This window comes from Apteryx mantelli, chromosome 12 (genome assembly GCF_036417845.1).
Source record: "Apteryx mantelli isolate bAptMan1 chromosome 12, bAptMan1.hap1, whole genome shotgun sequence".
Lineage (NCBI taxonomy): Eukaryota > Metazoa > Chordata > Aves > Apterygiformes > Apterygidae > Apteryx > Apteryx mantelli.
The window spans coordinates 9,014,759-9,040,605 of record NC_089989.1 but is presented as its reverse complement, the minus strand read 5'-3'; the positions used below and the strand labels follow the sequence as shown (position 1 = coordinate 9,040,605).

General features: G+C 39.0%; 1 protein-coding gene across 1 annotated transcript in view; it reads left to right on the top strand.

Moving 5' to 3' along the window:
- Positions 1 to 4,186: 4,186 nt before the first annotated feature.
- Positions 4,187 to 25,847, top strand: part of SYN2 (synapsin II) — a 205,498-nt gene continuing 183,837 nt past the window's right edge. The window contains exon 1 of the mRNA XM_067303853.1: positions 4,187 to 4,669. Coding sequence (XP_067159954.1) covers positions 4,290 to 4,669 — 380 coding nt within the window. The 5' untranslated portion in view covers positions 4,187 to 4,289. The remainder of the gene's footprint in view (positions 4,670 to 25,847) is intronic.

Below are 25,847 nucleotides of genomic sequence, written 5' to 3'. Positions count from 1 at the left end.
AGTCCATCTTTCTTTTCATTAGGCATCTAGGCCTAGTCAGGCTTCTTAAATACTGGAATTGTTAGAGTAAAGGACTGTTTTTATACGAACAAGTGTCATATTTCTGTGGCGTCTGTAACAATTTTTGATGACCTACTGGTATGAGTTTAAATAAGTTATGAGGCTTTAAAAAAAATTCCTAGTATGCCAATTTATCCTAGGAAGGCCAGGTGATATGCTACAGTTTAGAGGAATACAATCCGTGTACGCCATATCGTCAGTACAGGAATTCTCTTTAGCATTTATCAGGAAAAATGGCTTAAGTGCCTATTATTCCAGACTCAATTACAGCATCATCTGCCAAAAATGTTCCTTCACCTCAGTTCTGGCTTGTTCCCATTATCATTAAGTCAGTGCTTGGGAAATGCGTGAACTGCTTATTTTTCTAATGCAACTTTTATCACCACGGACAGCACCCGTACATTCCCTTCAATTACAGGCAGGCTTGTTTTCTTTGCTCTCACTCATGGATTTAACTGTATATGCAGACCTGAGCATCATACTTTACTGAAAGTATGGCATGAATTGATACATATCAAATATAATTCATTCAAATGACAGAATGTTTTCTCTAAGGATGTGATGAGTTGAAGTCCAAGGGGCTTAGAACAAGTATTAGCAAATGTAATTCAAAGAAAATGCTGCTCTGGATTCTTCCCATTTCTATTTTCTGTTACCTAATCTGCCTGTATACTTATTTCTTTTTTTTTTTTTTAACATGAACCCTTTTTAGTTGCTTCTGTTGTTAATACCTGGAAATAGATGCGCTAAGTCATTATAAAATATACTAGTTAGAGTGCTTTATCCTTCCCTTTTTTTCCAGTTGGCCAATACAATTATTCCCCAGTAATTTGATCTTTTTTGCATTGTGATCTCAATGTTAGAAAACAAGACCGGATTTAAAATTTCCATTGTACTCTCAGTTTTGACATTGACTCAATCTATGATTTTTATGTCATTTAACATGCATGTCATTCAGTATTCTCACCTCTTAGTAGGCATAATCTTGTTGAAGTATCTCAGAAATGTGTAGTGAGGTATTCCAGTGTCATGAATAGTAGGCTGGACAGAATGTGCTGTTACTAGTTCTCTTTTGGGCACAGTTTTATGAATTATTAAATTTAGCAAACTGTTGTATTCTACTGATTTTCTTTGAACAAAGCTTTCAATTTACAGTAACAACAGTGCTATGTGAAGAACTCTTTTTGTTTTGCTCTGCACTAGGGACCAAGTTCTTTGAGATGTTGACCATATTTAGTTGTCATTTTCCTTAGTGCAGTTTCAGATTTATTTTCTATAAGCTGGTTACAATTCTGTAATGTTTTTAAAAGATGAATGTTTTTTAAAAAAATGCTAAAGCCTAGCATTTAAGACTGATCACTTTTTTTTTTTTTAATTTAGCATGGTGGTAATGTAAAGTAAAAAATACAAGTATTAATTTCTGCAAAGATGCTTATAGACAAGATGCAGTGCATTCAAAGTGAATAAGTAAACTAGGAAATATCTTCTATTCTAGCATTCTACATGATTGTAACATCTCCTGAACGTATAGGGTAGGTGAACAAGGCTTGTGTTACTTATCCAAACATTTAACAGATGAAACTATAAAGGGCAACCATATCAGAAATTCTGTTGGCCATGATTACAGTCATTTCATATAATCTTAAAGTAATTATTTTGCTGGACTGAGAATATTGTGGAAAGTATCATAGATAGGAATCAGATTTCATCTATCAGGAAACAAGTTTTCCACACAAATACATTCAGAAAGATCTTGCTTCACAGAAATCTGAACAGCCTAACCACCTCCTGTTTAATCACTTGTTACTTTGTTTTGTAGTAACAAATCCTGACATTTAAATTGTTCCCTATCATTTCTATTTGCTACACATATCTTGCCATAGAGTACAGCTGACACTGAAGATAGATTTTAGCCCTGCAATTGAGATCTGGTTAATACTTTGTTGATATGCAAAGCAAAATGTAATATAGTTCATTCTCCTGTATTTAATTTGGCTCTGCAGGACCAAATGATTTTCTGTCAGTAAGATGAGCAGATCCTGAGTATATATCGGAAGCAATCTGACCAAAGGGGTGCTATTTTTATACAATCACTCTTCAATCTAGAACACTCATTTCAAAAATATCTGAGTATCTTTGTTCAATATCAGACTGATTAAAGAGTGTTTTTCAGTAATGTCTTTATACGGAAGTGAAATAGTTTGTAGTGTATAAAAACTGACCTTTTGAAAAGTATTAGTCCCTTTTTTCTTTACTTTGGCCTCCTGCTTTTTAGAAGAGAAGGGAGCAGGGATTGTTGTTGTAATAAAGCAAGGAGGAATGAAACATAATTCCTCAGTCCTGTGATCTTACCATCTTTGCATGTGTAATGTCAATGCAAGTGATACATGGGCACTTGCAACAGTGATGTGCAGTGTTCCACCTCTGTCTACAGATGACTTGCTCTGTGCAATTATGCTTACATGCAAGTTTTTTAGAAATATGAATAGCCCCAGTATGTCTTAATGGTATTGACAGAAATTTAGTTATTCTCTTCAGATCTCACTAGATCTAAGTTTATCTAGAAGTAAGTGTAGTCCCATAAATTCTGTAGCAGTGCAAGCCAAGGACTGGTGAAATGACAAAAACATTGTAACTGCATTCTTAGCTGCAGCTTGTTCCACTATTTAAATTTCCTGTGCTCTTAATGCAAAAAACTACATCTGTTGTCTAAATTGCCTATATCACGGCTCTCCGGAGTGAATAATGTTTTTTTTCCCACAGTTTGTCTATGTTTTTTAAAAGATAAGTACTTTTTAAATAGCCTTGATTAAATAGCCTTGAGCCTTACTATCATTTATTTTCTGTCATTTTAATGTATATGAATATTTCTAAATTTATGATTCGTTAAAAAATTCTATGCAGTTACACCTTTTAACATGCAAACTGTAAAAGTGTCAACATCAGGAAAGCTTTATCAAATCTCTAACCTGAAAATAACTTGCTGCATGGATTTACTGTGTATAATCTTGGAGCACCTGTTACATGCAATGTGGAATGTAAAAATCAGTCACAAAATGTTTTGGAATTATATGTATATCAGATAAATGTCTATATTTTAAAGGCTGAGCATGTCTTTCTTTATGTTAAAACTCACAGTGATTATCCCAAAACTGAGGGGAAAGAGATTTAAATTTATGCTTAAAGAAAGCCTTCTGCTTTAAGATGTGGAAACGCACCCATAATCTCCCCTAACAATGTAAAATTGCTTTGATATGCAGCACTTCGAAATTTGTGCTCCTTAATTAAACTGTTTTTAATCGGTGTTTACTAGTAATGAGCTTTATGAATATTCTGGGGGATATAAGTGTGCGATGGAAGAACAGAGGTAATGCCTGCGGTTGCCCTTGCACATGCAGCACAGCTCTGAGCCGGGATCTGCAGTCGCTCTTGCTCCAGTTGCAGCATTGCAATTGCTGTTATGCTGAGGGCAGCTGCCTGAACAAATGAGTCCAAGTCTGGAACATGTCACAGATACTTTTAAAAATTGCTGCTGTTTCTAGCAGAGTGATTTGAGCCAGTACATGCCTGCTCCTAGCTGTTGTATCCTCTTCAACCTCCTGGCAATGCAATCCATTGCTGCGCAGACGAACACCGAGTAAAAATAAATAACCAATAAATGGTCCCACTTTGGGAAGTGCTTATGCTGCTGTTGCATGGCCTGCATTATTTGTTGAAAAATGGAGGCATTTATTAACTAGGCTATAAATAAAACCTCATTCATGCCATAGCTGACACCAAATGCTGCAGGCGGCCCGATTCCCTGCCGCTGGAGCCCGCGTGTGCGGGGCCAGGCCGCCATCCGCTGCTGCCCTCCGCGTTTGCAATGCCACAGCACCGGTGCTGCTTTTCCGGCGGGTTTTAGCCGCGGAGAAGCCGGCGGGCCTTTGCCCGCCGCGACGGCAACGGCAACGGCAACGGCAACGGCAACGGGCCGGGGGCGCGGCGGGGCGGGGCGCGCGCGGCGCCCGCAGCCGCCGCCCTGCCGCCGCCGCCAGCGCTGCGAGACGGGCGGGGGCGGGCGCAGGGGCAGGGCGCGCGCGGCGGAGGCGCGCGAGCAGCCGCCGCAGCAGCCGCCGGCCGCGCCGCTGTGGTGAAGGCAGAGCCTCCCCGCCTCGGCCGGCAGCGGGCTGCGCCCGAGCCCTCCGCCCGCTCCTCGCCAGGGCTGTGCCCTCGCCTCGCCCGGCCAGATGATGAACTTTCTGCGGCGCAGGCTCTCGGACAGCAGCTTCATCGCCAACCTTCCCAATGGCTACATGACCGACCTGCAGCGGCCCGAGCCGCAGCAGCCGCCGCCGCCTCCCGCCGCCGCCTCGGGCGCCGCCGCAGCCTCGGCTCCCGCCGCCGCCTCCCCGGCCGCCGAGCGCCGGCCGCAGCCGCAGCCGGCGCCGCCGCAGCAGCAGCAGCCGGCGCCGCAGTCGGTGGGCAGCAGCTTCTTCAGCTCCCTCTCCAACGCCGTGAAGCAGACGGCGGCCTCGGCCGGGCTGGTGGATCCCTCCTCCGCCGGCGTCTCGGCTGCCGGCAGAAAGTTCAAGCTGCTCCTGGTCATCGACGAGCCGCACACGGACTGGTAGGTGCCCCGCTGCGCCCTCCTCCTCCTCCTTCTTGCTTCCTCCCTCCCTCCCGCCGCGCCGAGCCCCCGTCCTTCCCCCCCGCGCACTGCGGCGCCTTCCCTCCGCCGGGCTCCGTCCCCGCCCGGCGCGGGCTCACCTGGGGGCGGCTGAGGGGGCTGCGGCCACCCGGCGCGGAGTGCCGCGGCAGGGCCCGGCGGCGGCGGCGGGGCGGCCGCCCCCCGCCCCAGCCCTCCCCTCCCCCCGCCCCGGCGGGCCTCGCTGAGGCGCGGCAGTTGGGGCGCGCGCGGCCGTTGGGGCGCCGGCGACCGTTACCGGCCGCGGGAGGGAGCGGGGCCGGCGCGCCTGCCACGCGTAAACGGGAGTGAAAGCCGTCAAAACACTAAATAAAACATATTTACCCCCCCGGAAAAGCATGTCCTGTTTTCTCTAATGGATTGAAGAGCGCCCGTGCCCACGCAGGTGGGATTTCGGTGTGTTCGGTGCGAATCTCTGTTTTGAATTGCGTGTGGTTGTAGCGTTGCGTGTGTTAATTCGTGTTATGAGCAGACTTGTTTTCGCGCAGATCTTCCTGCCTCTGTTGCAGCGTCTAAAACGTGTGTTTGGGTGAAGGTCCTTCAGGTTGCTGATGACGAGCCCTGTGCATTTATGTGACTGGTTTACTTCTCAGGTTTTGTTCGGGGTGGGTGTTTTGCTTCCAGTATAATGATAAAATACGCAAGATTTATAGGGCTAAAACTTGTACGTCAACTCATTTCTCCCTGTGCCTGGTTGCTATCAGTAGGAGAGGTCATAGCTTTTTTGGAGCTGTTTATCATATATGCCAGTGCTGTATGCTGCATTTTATAGAAAGGCCATGTTTTTATTAATCATTCATTCACTTATTTCCCGGTAATGCACACTTACACATCAAGCTGTGAATTGTCTCATTCAGTGTTGGCAATTACAATATATAATATCTTAGTAGTGCTTAAAAATAACGTGGAGTAGAACAAGTATGTTTTTATAACGCTGACATCATTCAGTAATGAATTGTGGGTCTGTGGTTTTATTGTCAGATTCTCAAATTTATAACCTTACTATGTAAATGGACTTGCACTATGTTTTGATTCAATTTGCTTTGAAATAATACTTTAATAAAATGACTGAAACAGAAAATTAAGCCTAACAAAAATTGCTTTATCTGTAGCAAAATGTGTTGTTATTATTAAGATAACAACATTACCTTTTTTTTTTTTTTTTAAAAAAAAAAGGTAATTATATCTGCTGGACTAAGGAAAGCCTCTGTACCTACATCATGAAAATGTATCCATGCATCCATGGACACAGCTCGCTGCCATGCAGATGCATCTATTTATTTAAGGTTCTACAGTGTACAAATTTTTTGCTTGGTAAATTAAATAACAGTATGTGTTCATGAAGTTTGTTTCTGGTAGCATTCTTCCATACCTACTGAAACCAGGCTGTATTATAATTGCAGCATGTTTTACATGCTTGGATAACGCACCCAAAATTAACACAATCTATCAGCAATAACAAAGCTTTCAAACCTCTGTTTTGTGAATGTCACCAGCTGCATTCCAAATAGGAGAGTAGATGCATTCACAAATATACACAAGGTTACTCAAGCCTGCTTCTTTTGTGTTTATTTTCTTCTTATAGTATGTGACATGGATTTGTAGTACTTCTGGAAAAAAGATCTTACTGTCAGTGCAGCTGTGTTTGCAGTAGCTCTTTCCACCTCCAAAAAAGCTGATCATTTGGTAACTGCAGATTTTAAAATCATGACTGAAATAAAAAATATTCTAATAATACAAATATTCTAATAATAAATGCAATAAAGTTGGTTCCATATCTTTGGAAATATGGAAATCCATATTGGTGTGTATTGAACTGCTGTAAAATTTGACTAAATGGGCAGAAATGGAATATTAGTGATAATTTGAAAAAATACTGAAAATTGCAACTTGTAATTGATGAATTAGCAGGATCTGATGACCGTAACACCAGCTACCCTGCCTGGTATGATGCATTGACGTACAGCTTAACAAGATGAGGTATGTAGAGCTGTTGTCATGTGATACACTTTAAAAAAAAAAAAAAACAAACAAAAACCCAACCAACAACAAAATCTAGTACTAGATAAATCTCTTATAGTCACTGTGGTTTCCTGAGAATTTTAGTTGGTTTAGATCAATCCTGAGATGAAGATTATATGAAGGGAGTTTGTCATCTTAATGCTTAGAGCTACATTGTATTTGTCTTAAACTGAAAGTGCATTGCCTTTGTATTGTCATTTCAGCAGAAATAAAATAATTTTAGTCTGGATCATACTGAAAGAGGATACAAATTCAGTACTGTATCCTCTTTTAAACAAGGCCCAAAGGAAGCATTAAGCACCTTCTTTTGCAGGTAAAGGATATTGCCCCTTACCTCTAGCATCAAAAGCAAGTTTTGTTTCTAATATATTTTATATCTTGACTTACATGTGAACTGTGAGATTTAGTAACCCTCCCGATATTATTATTGTCACTAATGGAATCATGAGGGATATTCTTCATACAGTAAATGTCCAGTTGTTGCTAGAATCTTTTAATCTTGATTTCAGTGACTTCTTTTATCATTTTCTTCTCTTAAGAAGTTTACGATTTTATCAGTTTTGAAATTTTCCCTTTGAATTTCTTTACTTTTATGACATAGGATATGGGAAAAAATGGTAGAACTAACTTACCTGTACTATTTGCATATTTTTACCATTTTACGTTGTTGGACTTTTAAGGAAGGGAAGCAACTGCAGCTATACTGTCAAACCATCCTCCGTTCCCCCATCTCCGTGGTGGTTTTTTTCCCCCCAATTTTGCCACTACATAGATGAGAGAGACATTTAAGTGCTTCTGCTGAAGGCAAGACTGCAAAATAAGCTGGAATTTTAAGCCTAAGTCTCACCTAAGACTGTATCAGCCTAGGACCTTTATGAATGCCTCAAGGACAAGGGATTTAAAAACAAAAACAGCCCCCCCCCCCCCCCAAACAAAAAAACCTCCCAGAGACTAAAGCTCTCCGTTCACTACCAGGGACAAATCTGTAACAAGCAGCCTTCACTGGTTCTGGTTTTCTGGTTCTCATGGAATACTTTTTCTTAGACCCTTTACATAATAAATGATCCTTTGTCCCAAATGCCTAAGAAAATAGCCATTGATCATTTTCATCAAATATCTTTGAAAACTACTGTCATTGTACGATATCACCATAAAGGAGGGGTGACCTGTAATGCAAATATTCCTTCCAATGGAACAATGCTCTTAACTTATATAAAGGTATTGACAAAGGCTCATTTTATTTTCTGGTCCATTCCTTATACATTTTAATAACATGTTGGCTTTTTGTATCTGCAGCTGCATATGGAACAGACATTTTCAATACCTTCAGTGATGTCCGGATCCATTTGCTGAGTTGACACAGCTAATTGAGAATCTTGCAAAGTATTTAAAACACAGAAATAAGTAATTTTAGTGAAAAAGTGCCTGATTCATGCTTACATGGATGTGTCGGGGGGGACTTTAAGAACCACTTATTAGGTATAATAGTAATTTTATTTAATGGGCTTTACCCTGACTGTTTATAGTTTAAGGTATCCTTGTTGCCATTTTTACAATTGGAGAAAACTAAGAAGTAAAATCATTTGCTCAAGGTCGTCTAGGAGGCTGGTGACAGAGTTGAACTAAAGCCTAGGTATCTTGCTTTCCCTGTTCTTTTAGGTCTCGTATTCTGGCTACAGGCCTGCAGAAATTATCCCAAATGTTCAGTTATATACATTTGTTGCAAAATCTATTTTATTTTAATTTCCCCAGGAAATAACCATTTTGTTATGTATATAAAATGTGCTTAATATTCAGTGCTGTACAAGAAATTGATTTGAGGATGTAGATCAGTGGCAAGGTGCCAAAGGCAGTATATATAGATTATTAAAAGCTGAAGTGTAATTTTTAGAAAGCTGTTTCACTATTGAAAACTCAAATTATTGCCTGGTTGGTCTCATGCTTCAAAAATTGACTATAAGACTAGCTGGCAGTAGTGATAAAACTATAAAAAGAATCATATGGAAAACTGGCGTGTTTTTTGTAAGCGCAAACTGTTCCAAGTTTCAGTGCCTTTTTCAGAGAATTAGGCATCTCTAGTAGTGCCTTAGTAAATAATCATCTTGTGTTAAGCCCAAAATCATTTATTTAAAAATAACTTCAAAATGGATGGGATAAATTGTATAGGAAGAGAAAAATTTCTTCTTAAAATTGTTGAGTCATTTACAAGCGAATATTTCTCGTCATGATGTTGTGAATACGAACAGTATTGTCCCAGTGCAGAAAAACACTGGTTTATGACACAAAAGTTACTGGAGTAGGCAGAATGTTTGCTTTTGTCCTGGCAACTAGAAGGTAGAAAACAAATTTCATTCAAAAATACATGGAAAGTTATGTTATATGTAAGACTAGCTACCAAACAACTTACCATAATGAAATTTCATTGCCCTTCCTTTGTTCAGTAAGGATGGTTCAATGAGAGAGTGATTGCACATGATTAATTAGACTCTGAGTATTTCCTAACTGAAGTTGAACTAGAAGTATAATTTAATTTATCTGACAATAACATGCTACTTTAACTGCAGTATTTTATTGCATTCAGTACAAGACTACTGTTTGCAAGTTAACCAGTTTTCGAAGGTGTCACTTGGATTTTAGTAATGCATAAATGAGGGCAACTGCTTTGCCAGGGCACTCTCAAATCTGCTGGGTAGGAGCAGGATGCTACTCTCCATGAGAACAGCGTTCTCGCCAGCCTCCTGGCATTGCAAAGCACAGCGCTGGTAGTGTGAAGGAGAAAGCCACAGCATAAAGCTGGGAAGGGTACGCTGGAGAGGGGGGAAGCCCAGGGCATGGCTAAGTCATGGAACCGGTATTGGCTGCACAGAGGAAGGGGGCTTGAAAGGACCTCCTGGCACTTATCCTGCGGCTGAAGGTGAGAAATTTCTGAAAGCAAGTCAAAGCAAGGGACAGTTGTGTTGCAGAGGCATAGGGAGACTAATTTTTAAAAAGGTCTGAGCTCTTTAGACCATGAAATAGCAAAGGGTAGATGCCTTGAGACAATGTGGGTAAAGAAAAGATATTTCTATCAATGTATGTATCTCATGTAAGAGGAAAAAAAATTGAATACATTACTCATTATTTTTAAATGTTAATTGAAGACTGTGCCCTTTGCGACAAAAGGCTTTTAATATTAAAGAAATAAACAACCTTGCTTTTGGTATAACACATTGATTATCTTCTAGGTAGGCAACAGGTTCTTTAAAACCACTGAAATAGAGTAAGAGCGATGAAGATTTTACTTTTGCTTCTCTTTAATTTTTGCTTCATGTGATAATTTCATTGTTTTGAAATGATCTTTGTCAGGAGTTTTATCTGAATCTTAAACAATTGGATATTTCAGTCTAATTATAGTTATGTCGTTTGGACTGAGTTTCCAGCACTTCAGAAAGGGGCTGGTTACCAGATTTTTACATAAAATCAATATGTGCCTAGACAGCTTCTTACAACCAGGTAATTAGATCAGTACTACTTCCCAGCACGTCCTACACTTTTCAACTCTGCATTAAGGGCTCTCCATTTTGCAATCAAAATAGCAACATAATTAAAGGAAAGCGGCAGGCATAAGCAGTGGCTGCTATGAACACAGGCAACACACTTCTCTGCCAGCTGGGAGAATACACTCAGGCACATAGATGAAAGGACATGAATTTTTGCAAAGGGAAGTAAAGCTTATTTTGAACTCTGTCTCTACTCATCAGGTGTGAGCAACTGAATATGTCTTTCTGAAGGGGGAGATATAGTTCATTGAGCCTTATTATTTTTATTTATTTATTTTTATGAGGTCCATGCTGGGCAAGGACATGCTGCTGAACTAATAAAAGTAGATGATTTAATATGTTAAAAATCTGAATTTGTAGCATATATTAACGTCACGCAAGTTGTATTTCATGTCTGTGCTCTGAAATGGCCAGCTGATGCAGTTCTGTTCTGGACAATGCGTGTGCTAGTATTTTAAAATAATTAAGGAAAAGAGCCCAGAGGGATTTTCTGTTTATCCACAGTTCTGTCATGTTTAATACTTGGGTGTATTAGTATAAATAGTAAAACACTATACATTATGGTGATTTGCCTTTTTGACTAGATATATTGAAAAAAGTCAGTTTTTTTGGAAAATGCTTTTGTCTTCCAAACCTTGTGTATCGCACTAAATGCGCTCTTAAGTGCTGTAAAGTATTTCAGGCAACCTGGCATGTATGAGATGCTGATTACAAATCTGGACATACTGTACTTGTGTTGTTGGGGGGTGTTGTTTGTTTGTTTGCTTGTTTGTTTTCATGATCAGAATCCTAATGAATCATTTTTATGTCTTTATCTCTGAACAGACCACAGTAACTTTTTTGAAGCTTAGTGAAACATATTGAACATTGTTGAATAGGTAACATCTAAAATACGAATTTGCCAATGTTTTCTTGTACAGTCTGTAATAATGGAAAGGAAATGGAAAAACTGGCAAGGAAATAATTGATTTTAGGTAGGTATATTCCAAGGAACAAGGCTGAAGTGAGAGATAAAGGGAATAATAGATTGCTTTGTAGGCTTTAGATCTAAGTAAAAGAAGAAATTCCACTTGCGATTTACTCAGGATTTGATAATTATTTGCCAATGGCAAACTGTAATAGGAACGGTATAAACCAAACAGTTATTCAAAAACATATTATTATACTCTTATCCATCCACTTGAAAAGCAAAATGTGGTTAGAGGACTTACCATAGTTTGGGCTGTGGTTTTTGGTTTTAAACAGATACACTACTATCTATTCTGTAAATGCTGTAGGAACACTGCAAGGCTGCGCACGTGTTCTTGTTGAAACCAGGTCTCCAAAAGGTTGATGCTAAATAAATATTCTCACAGTATCAATATATTCTTAAAATAATCTGACTTCATTGCTTGTGTTTTAAATACCCAATTCTTAATTGTACCAACATTCACCAATTTAAGGTACTTAATTGTACCAGTATCACCAACAGAAGTATTCATATGCAATATCACAGATTTTATCATCTTTAATTGTTCAACCAGCCTACCCATTTGAATGCTCTAAACTGCAGAAATGTGCTTTTAATATAATTGAAATAAACTGATGATTTGAATTTTTATATATTGTTAGATAGAATATACTGTGATTTGCATTAAAAAAAAAAAAAAAAAAAAGCTATGGTAAGCCTTTAGGGAAGAGATGTGTTTGAGTATAAACTTGTGTCCCAAGAAGAGAACAAATACAGGTGTTTAGATTTGAATACATAACCTCTAGGGAAGGATTCTAGACATGGCTGGATGAAAACAAAGCAAAATGGGTGGAAAGCAGGTTGAAAAACTACAGAGAATAGACAAGTGTAGATTGGCAAAGAAAGCTGTTTTGTAGAGATCAAAAATGAAGGAAAATTATGAATCCCTTTTTTTTTTTTTGTCATGCTGACATCTCCTTGAGAGATTAAATGATACCTGGAATAATGGTTATCCTCCCAAAGATGAGGCTACTTATGTAATAAAAAATGTGTAGCAAGGTGATAAGACTTCACAAAGGTCATGGGAAGGGGGAGAACATCATAGCTTGGTGTAGAATGTAAAACGCTTGCCTGCACTGCCCCTTTGGCTTATTAAACAGCTTTATCTGTGCAGAGTCAAACTGACTTCTTAGAAGAAAGCTAGTCAGCTTTTGGACAGCTGGCTGGAGGAGAGTGTGAGGGTGGGTATTCATGGTAACATGAACTGGAGACCAATCTGAGCTCTTGTAAAAAGTGGAAAGACTGTTTTGTTTGTCAGTTTTCCAATGCTCACTTTCACCTACTTGGATGAAACAGAAATATTTAGGAACCCTGTGACTATTCTTATTGCTAACAAAAAGTTGGTGACTGCTGTCAAATTTTAATTCATATTTATATATTTGAAAGCAAAAAGTACTAGAAGTTTTCAGAAGAGCCATAATTTTAAATCTAAAGAAGCTATTTCTGGTTTTCCTACAGACCTGCCTATGGACTCTTTCATACAATTCTGCTACTACTAGAACATTTTTTGTAAAGCTAGGAATATTATACTTGCCAACTTTGTTGCTTTTAGTAATAGGAATAGCTGACTTACACAAGCAGTAGCCTATCCCATTTAAACAATTTTTAACTAATTTTGCAACAGTGTAGCTGTTCCCTTGAATCTCGCTCTAGAGAGGTAGCCTCTTTACTACTCCGGGGGGAGCTTGGAGGAAGGGGGTGGATTTTTCAGGCAGAACAGTGCCTGAAGCAGGACAGGGGTGGCCCTCAGGCTGGGTGGGTATTTTCTGCTTTGGCAGTGTCAGGCAATAGTGTGGGATATCTAGGGCTTGCAATGCAACGGTGGCTGTCAGAGGGCAAGTGAGCTGGCAGGGGGATCTAGCTGATCAAGATTGCCAAAGTATACTTGCTTACTCTACTTCTTTTTGAATTGCAAATGTTGGCAGAGGTGGGATTCACTTAGTTAATAGATGGATCCAGTAGACAGTGCTCAAGAACATGGAACTTCAGTATTGAAGGACAGGTTTTTTTCTTCCTGCATGCTGCAGGTATCTTCATCAGTCTTCCTGTGTATCTCAGACTGAAATAAGTGGAAGACACATGGATGTCACAGTGTTGTTCCTTAAGTGCAGCTAGGAATGAGCAAGAACTGTGCTTCTCTTAATTATTTCCACCTGTGAAGATGTGGGCTTGCTTAGACTCAGCCCATTGTTTGTAATGGCTGCACTCTCCTCATATGAGTGCGGTAGTAGGGGCAGGAGAATAGATGTTCTTGCCTCCTTCTGTGGACGTTAAGACTCAATCCCAGCTTCTAGAGATAAAGCATAAATATGCTTCTCCTCTTTGCCTAAATAACACTGAAGGTTGCCTGATCTGTAATAAAGTGTGAAGGGATGCTCTCCTGGAAGGAAAAGGATTTATATGTTCTTTGTCAAGCTGTAGGACCATGTTGACAAGTTCACCTATTTGGAGGGGCCTTTTCCTCTCCTAAATCCTGAGAAAATGGACTCTTGCATTCCTTATTTCTTACCAGTCATGTTTCAATCTTGTAATTGCCTCCGAGTTTCAAGAGGCAGAGTTTGTCTGTGTGATTTTTTTTTTTTTTTCCTTCCCCTGTATGTTTGGTATCTGGAAATTGTTTTTGTTTTACATATCTGTTCTGAAGCAGGGAAGAAATGCATTTTAATGGTTGGACCATCTGCCTTTTAACTTTTGAAATGACTGTGATCTGTGTAAGGCCCTACCTGATTTACCATTTGATCTCTATAATCTTATATCCCCATTGGATATTGGTGTTTATAATACATCATGTACACTGACTGCTGGTTGTGTTATTAAAAGTTATTATTAACTTTTAATAGTTATATAGTTATAATGGTTTAATAGTTAATGAGTTATTAAAAAAAAGTTTAAAAATATTCATTTCTTTGGGTTTCTATCAGGTGATGAAATTATTTTTAAAAATATTTTTATTTGAGCCTCAGAGATAATATTTTAAATAGCTTATTCTGTGCCAATGCACCCACATAAAATGATTCATTATAAACCATTTATTAGATTTTTTTTTAAGCCAATGCATTGTTCCTATTTATAAAAATGTTTTAAATATGGTAGAATCTGTAAAGGTATTATAGAAAAACTTTTTATTTTAAAACTGCCTGAAAACAACAGGTAGAAAAAGTGATATGGGCTTTTAAGGAAAAATATTCTATAACTTCTTTTTCCTGGAAAACAATTTTTTTTAAAATCTTTCCTTAACAGAAATAACTGTGGGTGAATGGGCATCAGGGGAATCTCACAAAGAACAGATAGAAATGTAGGATTGTCCTTTGAAGATGCAACAGATACAGTTTCATCATGAATATTTAAAACTGTAATAGGAAGTTGTTTTCAGTGCTCAAAATGAGAAAAAAGTCATATAATTCATTAGGAGATATAATAGCAAAGTAACGTGTAAAGCATTTAAAAGAAAGTGAATTAACAGATTTTAAACCGCAGCAGAACAAGGACACAGCAAAGGCTAGCAGGAGATTGTTTTATTTCGCTAGGCTTGATGGTAGTCATAAGCTGTGGAGTTGATTTGTGTTTCGTTTTCAGTAACGGCCACTCACTTTGAGCGGCTACAGACAAATATTTCTTTATTGCCATACTAACCTCTAGGTTAGTACATAAGTGTTTCTTTGTTAAATAGGCATGATTGGAATGGGGGGCATGCTTTTTGTGTAATTTCAAACTGAATATAAACAGTCATAAAAACAAAATATCAGCAATGTGTACTGCTTGTTGGAAGCTCCTGCACTTAATATTTGATGAGAGGGTGCATGCGGAGAATACGTAAGGAAAGCTTGTGGCACAACTAGTAGTAAAACCCAAGTTGTATTTGTGTGCGGATGTGTCCCAGCTTTTAGAACTCAAAGGTACCAGTATCCTAGTAATTTTCTGAGTAGGTGTTTCAGGACTGAGCACAAGTTTCAATGCTCTTTACGTGCACATCTGAAAATACAGTGATTTTCTAGTTCAGAAAGTGCCTTTGTCTCTTCGTTTTGAACTTACAAATCTAATGCTTCCTCTTTATGAAATGTTGACTTTTTTAGTTGAATTGCCTGGTTTGTGGGAGTTGAAACCTGCTGAGCTGTTAGCAGTTTCAGTTGATCAGAGTGGCAGATGCTAAGATCCCTTGTTGTGATAATATTGAAATCTTATAGTAGAAACCAGAGGTGTGTCAGTGGGATTAAAAACAAGCCTGGGGGGGAAAAAGAACAGGTTAGGATGTTTCTGATTTTAGTTTTATGACTTAAAGTGAATTCCAAAAGAGAAGAATGTGCTACAGATTCTAGCTTAAGAACAGGAACCTTTTTGTGGTATTTGTATTCATATAAGCCTGCCTTATGTTGGTTTTGTTCTGTGTGATTTATTAATAAAATTTAACTTTGTTACTCATTTATTACTTCTGATTTCTTACTAATAAAAATTAATTATAATCCTATTGAAAAAGTACAGATTTAGCAGATTAAACTAGAATATGAGATCAGGCATAGTTTCTTCAATCCTGCATTTTTGTTTAAAAAGCTAGGATAGTTCTGAAGAGGAAGACACAGCAGTTTGAAGTGTACTATTTCACTAACTCTTAGATTCCATAAGTGATTGTTTATTTTATTTTGAAGAACATTTTCAATGAACACTTTCTGTGTATAGACACATGCCCATTTTGTCATGGTTGATCATTAAGAAAGCTCTAAAAATTGAAAGGTTTATTTCCTTTGAAAAGAATAAAAAATATTTATGGTTAATATTCTGAGAAAATAAAAGCTATCACCTCAGATTGGGGATTCTAGAGGGGCAAAAAGAAGGTCTTATCTAAAACAAGGTAAATAAGTCTGATTCCCCTGAGAGGCAATGTGACTGCAAAATATTCTGTGACTACAGAACTTGTTTTATTTAGTAGTTGTTAAGCTCACTTAGTCATTTACTGTTCGATGTGAATAAAAATCACAGGAATATTTTAATTAGGAAAAATAATGTACTACTTTTCTGGAGCCTTTATCTTTGGAACAATAACTGAAATTAATTTTCTGAAGTCATATATTGTATACAATGTTAATTTATATAAATTAATAAACAATACTGCTTATAATAGCACTATTTAAATTTCAACATAAAATAATATTTCAAGTATTTGTGATTTGGTTTAAATAAGGCATTAATTACTCTTACAACAAAGAACAAATTTTAAAAAGTCCTATAAAATGGTCTTCTGAATTGCTTGTCACCTTTTGAATAATATCATCATTAATTATGTATTAAATCAGTTGATTACATACCACTGCTGGTGAATCAACAGAAGAAATTCTAATTTATCTCCTCTTCTCACAGCTGACTCCCTAGAGGGACCCCCATATTATGCTTTAACATAGCAGATACCTCCTTCCTCTGTCCTCAAGTATACGGTTTTTGGTTGTCTGTTTACAATGATGCAGAAACCTTTGGTTGATGACATAAAAATAATTCTGAAGGTTCTTCTATTTAAAATTAAAAGATATTTAAAATTAAAAAAAACCTTTGCTCAATAATTCTGATTTCATATTCATTTGAATCAGTCTGTTATAGGGAGTGCACATGATTTGCTTCTATGCATGAATGCAACAAAGTTTGACATGAGTTCTGGGTACTTGCATAGATAATACAGATAAGTGTCATTGTTTTTAAAGTGTACGTAGTGTAATTTGTAGTTAAAGGGTACTGTACACATAATTTCATAGACAACAAGAGTAAATTAATAGAACCCCCCCAAAAGTCAGTATATGAGAAGGCTAAAATCACTACATCATGCATGAATGCATGCTCCATGTTGATACAAATAAACTGTCTAGTGGAATGAATCTTACTTGTAGTGAAATAAAAAAGTCAAATAGGGGAGATTTGCATCAAGGCTGCTGTTTTGCCCAGGGAGATAGCACTGGTTTTACTGACCACGTTTTTTGGTAAACACATCCAGAATGGCATGTTACTGGGGAAAAAAAAAAATCCTTCTGGGAAGTGTTCATAAAACAGAAGTTCTAGTACTGACTGCCCGAATCCTTAAGTTTAAACAATATGAAAAGCAAAACTGAAATGACTAGATTTGCATCTTGATATAACTGATGAATAGAAATAAGAGTCCAGAAAGCCTCTGACGCAGTTGTATGATTAAATCACAGGTGATAGCTCTGACTATTAACCTAGTCACAAACTGCCACAAAAATCCTAGGCTTGGCAACTTGTTCACAAACCTTAATATTCAATGTGGTTTCAGTATTTCTTCCATTTCAGTCCCTTGTGTCCATATCTCTACTACAGGAAGGTTTCTGTCTGGAAGTGTCCTTTCAGCAGTACCAATTAAAGTTTGCAGGTATGTGATGGTGGGTAGCTGGGTTATGTTTCTCCATTAATGAGTCATTTTATGTGAGTAAAGTCTTACTTGGATTGTAATGGGAGAAAGTGTGAGACTTAGAGACTCAATATTTTATGAGACTATACCTCACCTAAATTCTCTTAGTTGGATCCATATTCTAGAATCTCTTTGCTGATTCATTTTCTTACTAAGGAAGATAGGTCTGAGTATGAACTAGCAGTGATTCAACATACGAAGAGGATAAGACTAATATTCTTGGCAGTAGTAAAAGGAGTGGAGAGAAATACAGTGTCTATTATTAAAGTTTACGTTACTTGTATTGAAGTAACTTCCACTGCATTGGTCTTTGTCCCTTGCGTAGGGAGAAGCACATAGGCTGCAAGTCCGTTCTTTTCAGGTTGGTGAAGATCTTAGTGTTCCTTTTCGACATAGGTCCTGCTGTGGTTGTCCAGGCTCTTCTCTATTAGAAGTGCTTTCCTGAAACTTCAGCTGCTGAAGATGTACCCTCCCCCCAGCCAATTATACATTTGAAATCCCCACATCTTTGGCTCTCATGTGGTGTGTTGATTGCTCATGAGGTTCCAGGTAGCCTTGGGAGTGAAATACATGGTATTTAAATAACTTGGATTAGGATGTTCCAGTGTGATTTATTTTGCAGCTGAATTGTTAAGTGCCTTGGTGATAAGGTCCATATACTCAGCTACGGTATTCTGGAAAGCTCTTGATGTAGAATAAATGTACCAGACAGTTATTCTGAAATCCAGGCTGTGTGACACTTTATATTGTAAAAACAAATAAATATGTGTTTTCTGGTTTGCCATACTTGAGGAAGGTTGAGATAAGACTAGTCTCTTTTCTGAGTATTTGTTGGTCATTTCTCCTGTGGATGATTTAGAACAATGGATTCTCGATGCTTTCTATGGAATAGAATTCCAGTATTGGTTTCAGCCTTTAAAAAACATGGCAATTTGCTGTCTGTCAGTCAAGATGGTATGAACACTTTGTGCATATAACTGCTTAACAAGAAGTAGTGTAAGATTTAAAGCGCATGTCACAGCATTTAAGTGTTCATTTCCAGTTCATGAATTTCAAATGAGTATTAGAAGGGAAGCAAATCTAATTCATATTGGGAAAACATTTATTTTCAAGTGACAAATAGTAATTCCAAAAGGCCTTGCAGGTTTTCGAGGGTTGTTTGCACCTAGAGCTCCTACCTCAGGCAGTAGTGTTTATAAATGTTAAATAAACTTTTAAATTGCTTTTACTACCCTTTTCTCAGTTCTTTGATAACTTCAACCTTAGTTTTGGTGTATTCGTTATGTTCCCAATCCTGGGATGTTTTTCAGAATTGCTGAAATATTCTTTTGACATCATACATTATGTTATCTGCAGTATCCGTTTGTGCCTCCAAAATTATTGGTTATATAATATTAAGTATATTTATGTCCATACATATAAAATTGTAAGTTATATATCTATCACTGATGAGTGATCTAATTCCAGATTGTAATAGGTGTAGGGCTGCATCTCGGGGAGCGACACTGTCGCCTCATTTGGCAGTCTGTGTAGATGCTGAATTGAGGACCACTAGTCAAACTAGAGGCAGTGGTATGCGAGGTATTTGCACTGCCGTGTTTTGCTTACAGGTTTGTCATAATAGCAATTTGGCAAGTACTGAAGTCACACAAAAAGGAGAAGAATGAATAATAGTGGAACTTCCATATGTAATTTTAGCATGTTACTAGAACAAGGGAAATATCAGCTTTTCATGCTGAGTCACTGATAAGACACAGTCAGCTTTTAAAATCTAAAACTTGGGCAGGTAGTGAGTTAGATACTGTTAACATCCTATTACCCTAACCAACAGTTTTAGAATATATGATGGCCAGAGAAGATTTATTTTTAAGGGTTTTTAAAAGAAAATGAATAAAAGCAAAAGGGAAAATTTGAGCAAACAGAAGAAGATTTTTAAAAAGCCAGTATGCTTACTGTACTCTTAAATGTGTACACCTCTGAATTTTTGATTTTATTAGTATGATTCTTCAAAACTTTGTGTTTTTGACAAAGTATTACAGGAATAGAAAGTGTGTTTTTGTATTTCTTAAATTAGTCTGTAATTGAGAACAGTTTGCTGATAGATGATCTGGAAATTCTTTAGATCTAGATACCCACTTCTCTCCCTGTGATAAACATATAGAACCACAGAGAAGGGAGGATTTTCAGTATGAGGAGTCTAGCAAATAACTTTTATGGTGGAAAATAGGATTGTGCATAACATAACTCAAGGAAAATGATGTTAATAAGCAAAAGCAGCTTGAAACGATGCATGGTTGATCAAAGTATGCATCTCTACTGCATCTGCAGTTGGGTGGTGTACTGTAACTGATAATCAGCTTAGCATATAAACTAGATTTCATTTGGTGCACCAAGAGGGTTTAACGTGCACATGTGTAAGAGATGTGTATGTAACTGTGTCTCTTTCACAGAATCACAGAATGGTTGAGGTTGGAAGGGACCTCTGGAGATCATCTAGTTCAACCCCCCTGCTCAAGCAGGGTCTCCTGGAACACATTGCACAGGATGTCATCCAGGCGGGTTTTGAATATCTCCAGAGAAGGAGACTCCACAACTTCTCTAGGCAACCTGTTCCAGTGCTCTGTCACCCTCACAGTCAAGAAGTTTTTTCTCATGTTCAGATGGAAGTGTCTGTGTTTCAGTTTGTTCCCATTGCCTCGCGTCCTGTCACTGGGCACCACTGAAAAGGGTCTGGCTCCATCCTCTCGACACCCTCCCTTCAGATACTTGTACACGTTGATAAGATCTCCTCTCAGCCTTCTCTTCTCTAGGCTAAACAGGCCCAGCTCTCTCAGTCTTTCCTCATAAGAGAGATGCTCCAGTCCCCTAATCATCTTTGTGGCCCTTCGCTGGACTTGCTCCAGTAGTGCCACATCCCTCTTGTACTGGGGAGCCCAGAACTGGACGCAGTACTCCAGATGTGGCCTCACCAGGGCTGAGTAGAGGGGGAGAATCACCTCCCTCCACCTGCTGGCAACACTCTTCCTGATGCTCCCCAGGATACCATTGGCCTTCTTGGCCACAAGGGCACATTGCTGCCTCATGCTTAACTTGGTGTCCACCAACACTCCCAGGTCCTTCTCAGCAGAGCTGCTTTCCAGCAGGTCAACCCCCAACCTGTCCTGGTGCATGGGGTTATTCCTCCCTAGGTGCAGGACCCTGCACTTGCCTTTGTTGAACTTCACGAGGTTCCTCTCTGCCCACCTCTCCAGCCTGTCCAGGTCTTTCTGAATGGCAGCACAGCCCTCTGGTGTATCGGCCACTCCTCCCAGTTTTGTATCGTTGGCAAACTTGCTGAGGGTGCACTCTGTCCCTTCATCCAGGTCCTTGATGAAGAAGTTGAACAAGACCGGACCCGGTACTGACCCCTGGGGGACACCGCTAGCTGCAGGCCTCCAACTAGACTCTGCACCGCTGATCACAACTCTCTGAGCTCTGCCATACAGCCAGTTCTCAATCCACCTCACCGTCCACTCATCTAAACCACACTTCCTGAGCTTGTCTATGAGGATGTTATGGGAGACAGTGTCAAAAGCCTTGCTGAAGTCAAGGCAGACAACATCCACTGCTCTCCCCTCATCTACCCAGCCAGTCATTCCATCAGAGAAGGCTATCAGATTGGTTAAGCATGATTTCTCCTTGGTGAAGCCATGCTGACTACTCCTGATCACCTTCTTGTCCTCCACATGCTTGGAGATGGCCTCCAGGATGAGCTGCTCCATCACCTTTCCAGGGATGGAGGTGAGGCTGACTGGCCTGTAGTTCCCTGGGTCCTCCTCCTTGCCCTTTTTGAAGACTGGGGTGACACTGGCTTTCTTCCAGTCTTCAGGCACCTCTCCTGTTCTCCATGACCTTTCAAAGATGATGGAGAGTGGCTTAGCAATAACGTCCGCCATCTCCCTCAGCACTCGTGGGTGCATCCCATTGGGGCCCATGGATTTGTGGGCATCAAGTTTGCTTAAATGATCTCTAACCCGATCCTCCTCAACCAAGGGGAAGTCTTCCTTTCTCCAGATTTTCTCTCTTGTCTCCAGGGTCTGGGGTTCCTGAGGGCTGGCCTCAGCAGTAAAGACTGAAGCAAAGAAGGCATTCAGTAACTCTACCTTCTCTGCATCCTTCGTCACCAGGGCACCCACCCCATTCAGCAAAGGGCCCACATTTTCCCTAGTCTTCCTCTTGCTACTGATGTATTTGAAGAAGCCTTTCTTGTTGTCCTTGACATCTCTTGCCAGATTTAATTCCAAAAGGGCCTTAGCCTTCCTCGTCACATCCCTGCATACTCTGATAACGTTTCTATATTCCTCCCAAGTGGCCTGTCCCCCTTTCCACTTTCTGCATACTTCCTTCTTCTGGTTGAGTTTTGCCAGGAGCTCCTTGCTCATCCATGCAGGTCTCCTACCTCCTTTGCTTGACTTCCTACTCATAGGGATGCACTGCTCTTGAGCCTGGAGGAAGTGATGTTTGAATATTAACCAGCTCTCTTGAACGCCCCTTCCTTCTAGGGCCCTAACCCATGGGATTCCTCCAAGTAGGTCCCTGAAGAGGCCAAAGTTTGCTCTCCTGAACTCCAGGGTTGCGATCCTACTTAGTGCCCTGGTTCCTCCTCGCAGGATCCTGAACTCCACCATCTCATGGTCACTGCAGCCAAGGCTGCCCCCGACCTTCACATCTTCAACCAGTTCTTCTTTGTTTGTTAGTACGAGGTCCAGCAGCACACCTCTCCTTGTTGGCTCCTCCACCACCTGTGTCAAGAAGCTGTCACCAGTGCTCTGCAGGAACCTCCAGGACTGTTTGTGCCTAGCTGTGTTGTCTTTCCAGCAGATATCAGGGTGGTTGAAGTCCCCCATGAGAACCAGGGCCTGTGATTGTGAGGTTACTTCCAGCTGTCTGTAGAAGCCTCATTGACTTCCTCTTCCTGATCAGGTGGCCTGTAGTAAACACCCACAACAGTGTCCCCCATGCTAGCCTGCCCTTTAATCCTTACCCATAAGCTCTCAACTCGCTCTTCATCCACTCCTAGGCACAGCTCAATACATTCCAGTTGCTCTCTCACATAAGGAGCAACTCCACCACCTCTCTTTCCTGGCCTGTCTTTCCTAAAAAGCACGTAGCCATCCATGACAGCACTCCAGTCATGTGAGCTATCCCACCATCTTTCTGCACTAAACCAGGGATATCTTCTTGAAAGAGGTGTCTGAGGCATAAAACTGTTCTACATAAAGAGGACAAATTTATTTGTCTGAAACATAGCCTGAAAACTTAGAGTAAAATCAATGCCTGTAAAACTAGTAGCAGTTATTTAAGTATGTAAATAATAATAATAAAAAAGATTAGAAACAGCTTTGTTCAATTAATTAAAATTTAAAAAAATGCAGGCAGAATTCATAGACCTTCAAAAAATTTTGTTTTTATAAAGTGCCAGAACACAGGATCTGCCTATCTAGGTCCTTTTATTCTATTCAGATGGAATAGCTTTTATTCTGTTCAAACTCAAGTTAAAAGGAGTTATAAAGTGATTGACAGTTACTGTCTTTTGCAAAAGCTCTTTGTCAGCTGTCTCCATTAATGCTGCTAAATGTATCCTGAGGTCAGTTTGCAGTCAGTTAGTTTGAATATGTTAAGAAAAAAATCCCAGCAAACTTCTGTTTGCATGTTGAAATTCCTTTTGAATAAGGATATATCAGACTTTTGAATCAAGCATCATCAAAATTGTTTGGAACAAGTGAGGAGGAACTCAAAGTATCTGTGTTCTCTGTGCTGCTGTCTTTTGTTATTAACCAGTTCCTGTTTGACCTTTAGGCTGAAACCAAAACAGAGCCTTAGTAGGAAATTGTCACTTGCAAGTGGCAATGAAAGGTATAAAATATTCATGAGGTGTGGACAGTCAGCACAACTATGCTTATTTGCTTTTGTATTTTTTCTGGATGAGCAGGTAAGTATCCGCATGTGGTAGCAGGGACAATGACTTTTAGGTCTTTGGAGAAACTATTCAAAAGAGTTGTTTCAAACTGATTCTTAGAGATCAGTTGATTTTTCTAGGAAGTTTATTCATGACTAATTTGTCAGCTTTTATTTCAAATAGCAAAAGTTTGAGAGTCTGGTCATAAGTTTCTAGCTATAAGCTAAGGTAGATGTCAGAAAATGAAAACCCCTAACCTTTTTCAAGAAAATAAAAAATATTTACTAGACAAAATTTACAGAAATCAATAGTGTATTGTTGCAGATTCAAGATGCTGTGTGGCTGAGGAATCTCCACTCAGATGATATTCCTGACTTCTGTTACCCTTTCACTTCCTACAAGCCATTAGCAATCAACTGTGGTGTTATGTTTCAAAACAGTACGCATAAAGATGTGTCAGACTCCACTGGGAATTTTCAGTTAGAAAGAAAATTCTTTTCTCTTCCCTATTTTCCTTTTTTTCTCCCTAGAGTTCTTGTATAGAAAAGTTGTAAGTTAGTAGAAAAATGTAATGTAGACTTTCAAATGAATGCTTTGTCACAGAATGAACAGTGACAGAATTTTTAATGTGTATTTAAAATGGTTACTTACAAATAAAGTATATTTGTCATTATTCAAACATATTTTTTCAGAAGTACCTTTCTGACTTTTAAATAAATTATCCATGTAGCTAATGCAGGTATTTGCTTCTAAAAATTTCAGCTCCCCTCTCATTGCTGTTGGCGGGGTAGATATCTGTTTGCCTTTTTCACTTCCAGAAATTGTACATCTCCTTATGTAGTAGTAGCACTTGTTTTGGCAGAAAATATATACATCAAATGATTGAGACTTCCAGTCTATTACTTAGCCATTGGTGGATCACTTCTTTGCTAGCATTGCTTTCTATTAGAGTAATGGAGGATTATATTTTCTTATTCCTGTAGTCTTCCAATAGTGTGTCAGGAATGGCATTATAAATACAAGTGATGTTTGGGCCAAAAAAATCCAAGAAAATGGAAATCAAGCACTCTGCTTGAACAGCTGTAGGCTGTTTCTTTACTTTGCTGCTTCAATTCATTTTGATATGCACATCCATAAAAGAGCAAAGTTTGCCCTATTACATGTTTCTTGAGGGTTTGTTTTTGCTTCCCTCCTTGCCCCTCAACCTTAGAGTGGATAGAAATAGTGTTTTTGTTTTGGTCATTCAGCTCTTAGTGATTAGAAGTTACTCAACTTGTTGTAAAGGGCATATAGTTAATTTGCTTGATTAACTCAAAAAAATTATCCTTTATCAAGCTGTAATATCTGATTTAGAAAGTCTCACGGCTGGCTATCGATGTACTCAATACGTCATTGACAAATGAAATATGTTCAGTACCTGAATAGATTATCTTTTTGTCCTTATGTTGAAACTACAGTATTACTTGCATTAAGGTCATCACAGTTCAATCTTCTGTCATTGTGTTCTTTCTGTATATGTAGTTTTTCCTCTTGTCTAACAAACTTTGTTTATCAGCAAAAGTTGAGAAGTACTAGAATGTGTGTTTTATTAGAATATTCATTCATAAGAATGTATTTTAATTCGCCATCAGGTTCCCCCTTGTCCTAGTGTCTATTTCCTCCTTAAAGCAAAAATTATTTGCCAGATTTCCTACGGTTTTCCTAGTAAGCATTAAAAACATTAAGGAAATATGTGGATATTACTTAAGTTTAGATGTTAGTTTGCATGTAGTACTAACAGACATCTTGGAGCTTCAGTAATAAAACAGACCTCCTTTGTTAGCAATTTGGTCACAGTTTGTGTCATACAAATGAATAGCAATATACAGAAATTACTGTGATTTCTAACATTGTAAACTTAGCTGACTTACAAGTACAGTTGGAAGACTCTTGAAATCATATTTTCATGGAAGTGTTTGTGGATTTTGTATCAACTTGTTTCAAATTTTCATGCCCCTTTATTTTTTTTTATATTTTTGGAATTTCAGCAGTTCGGTCTTTGAGAAGTAGGATTGAGCAAGTACTAGATTTATAAAGTATGTTACAGGATACTCATGGGAAATGAACCTACATTAATAATCTCAGATTTTTATCTGACTCCTAATTTTGGTTGAGAACAGAATCATATGCAGTAAGTAAAACCACTC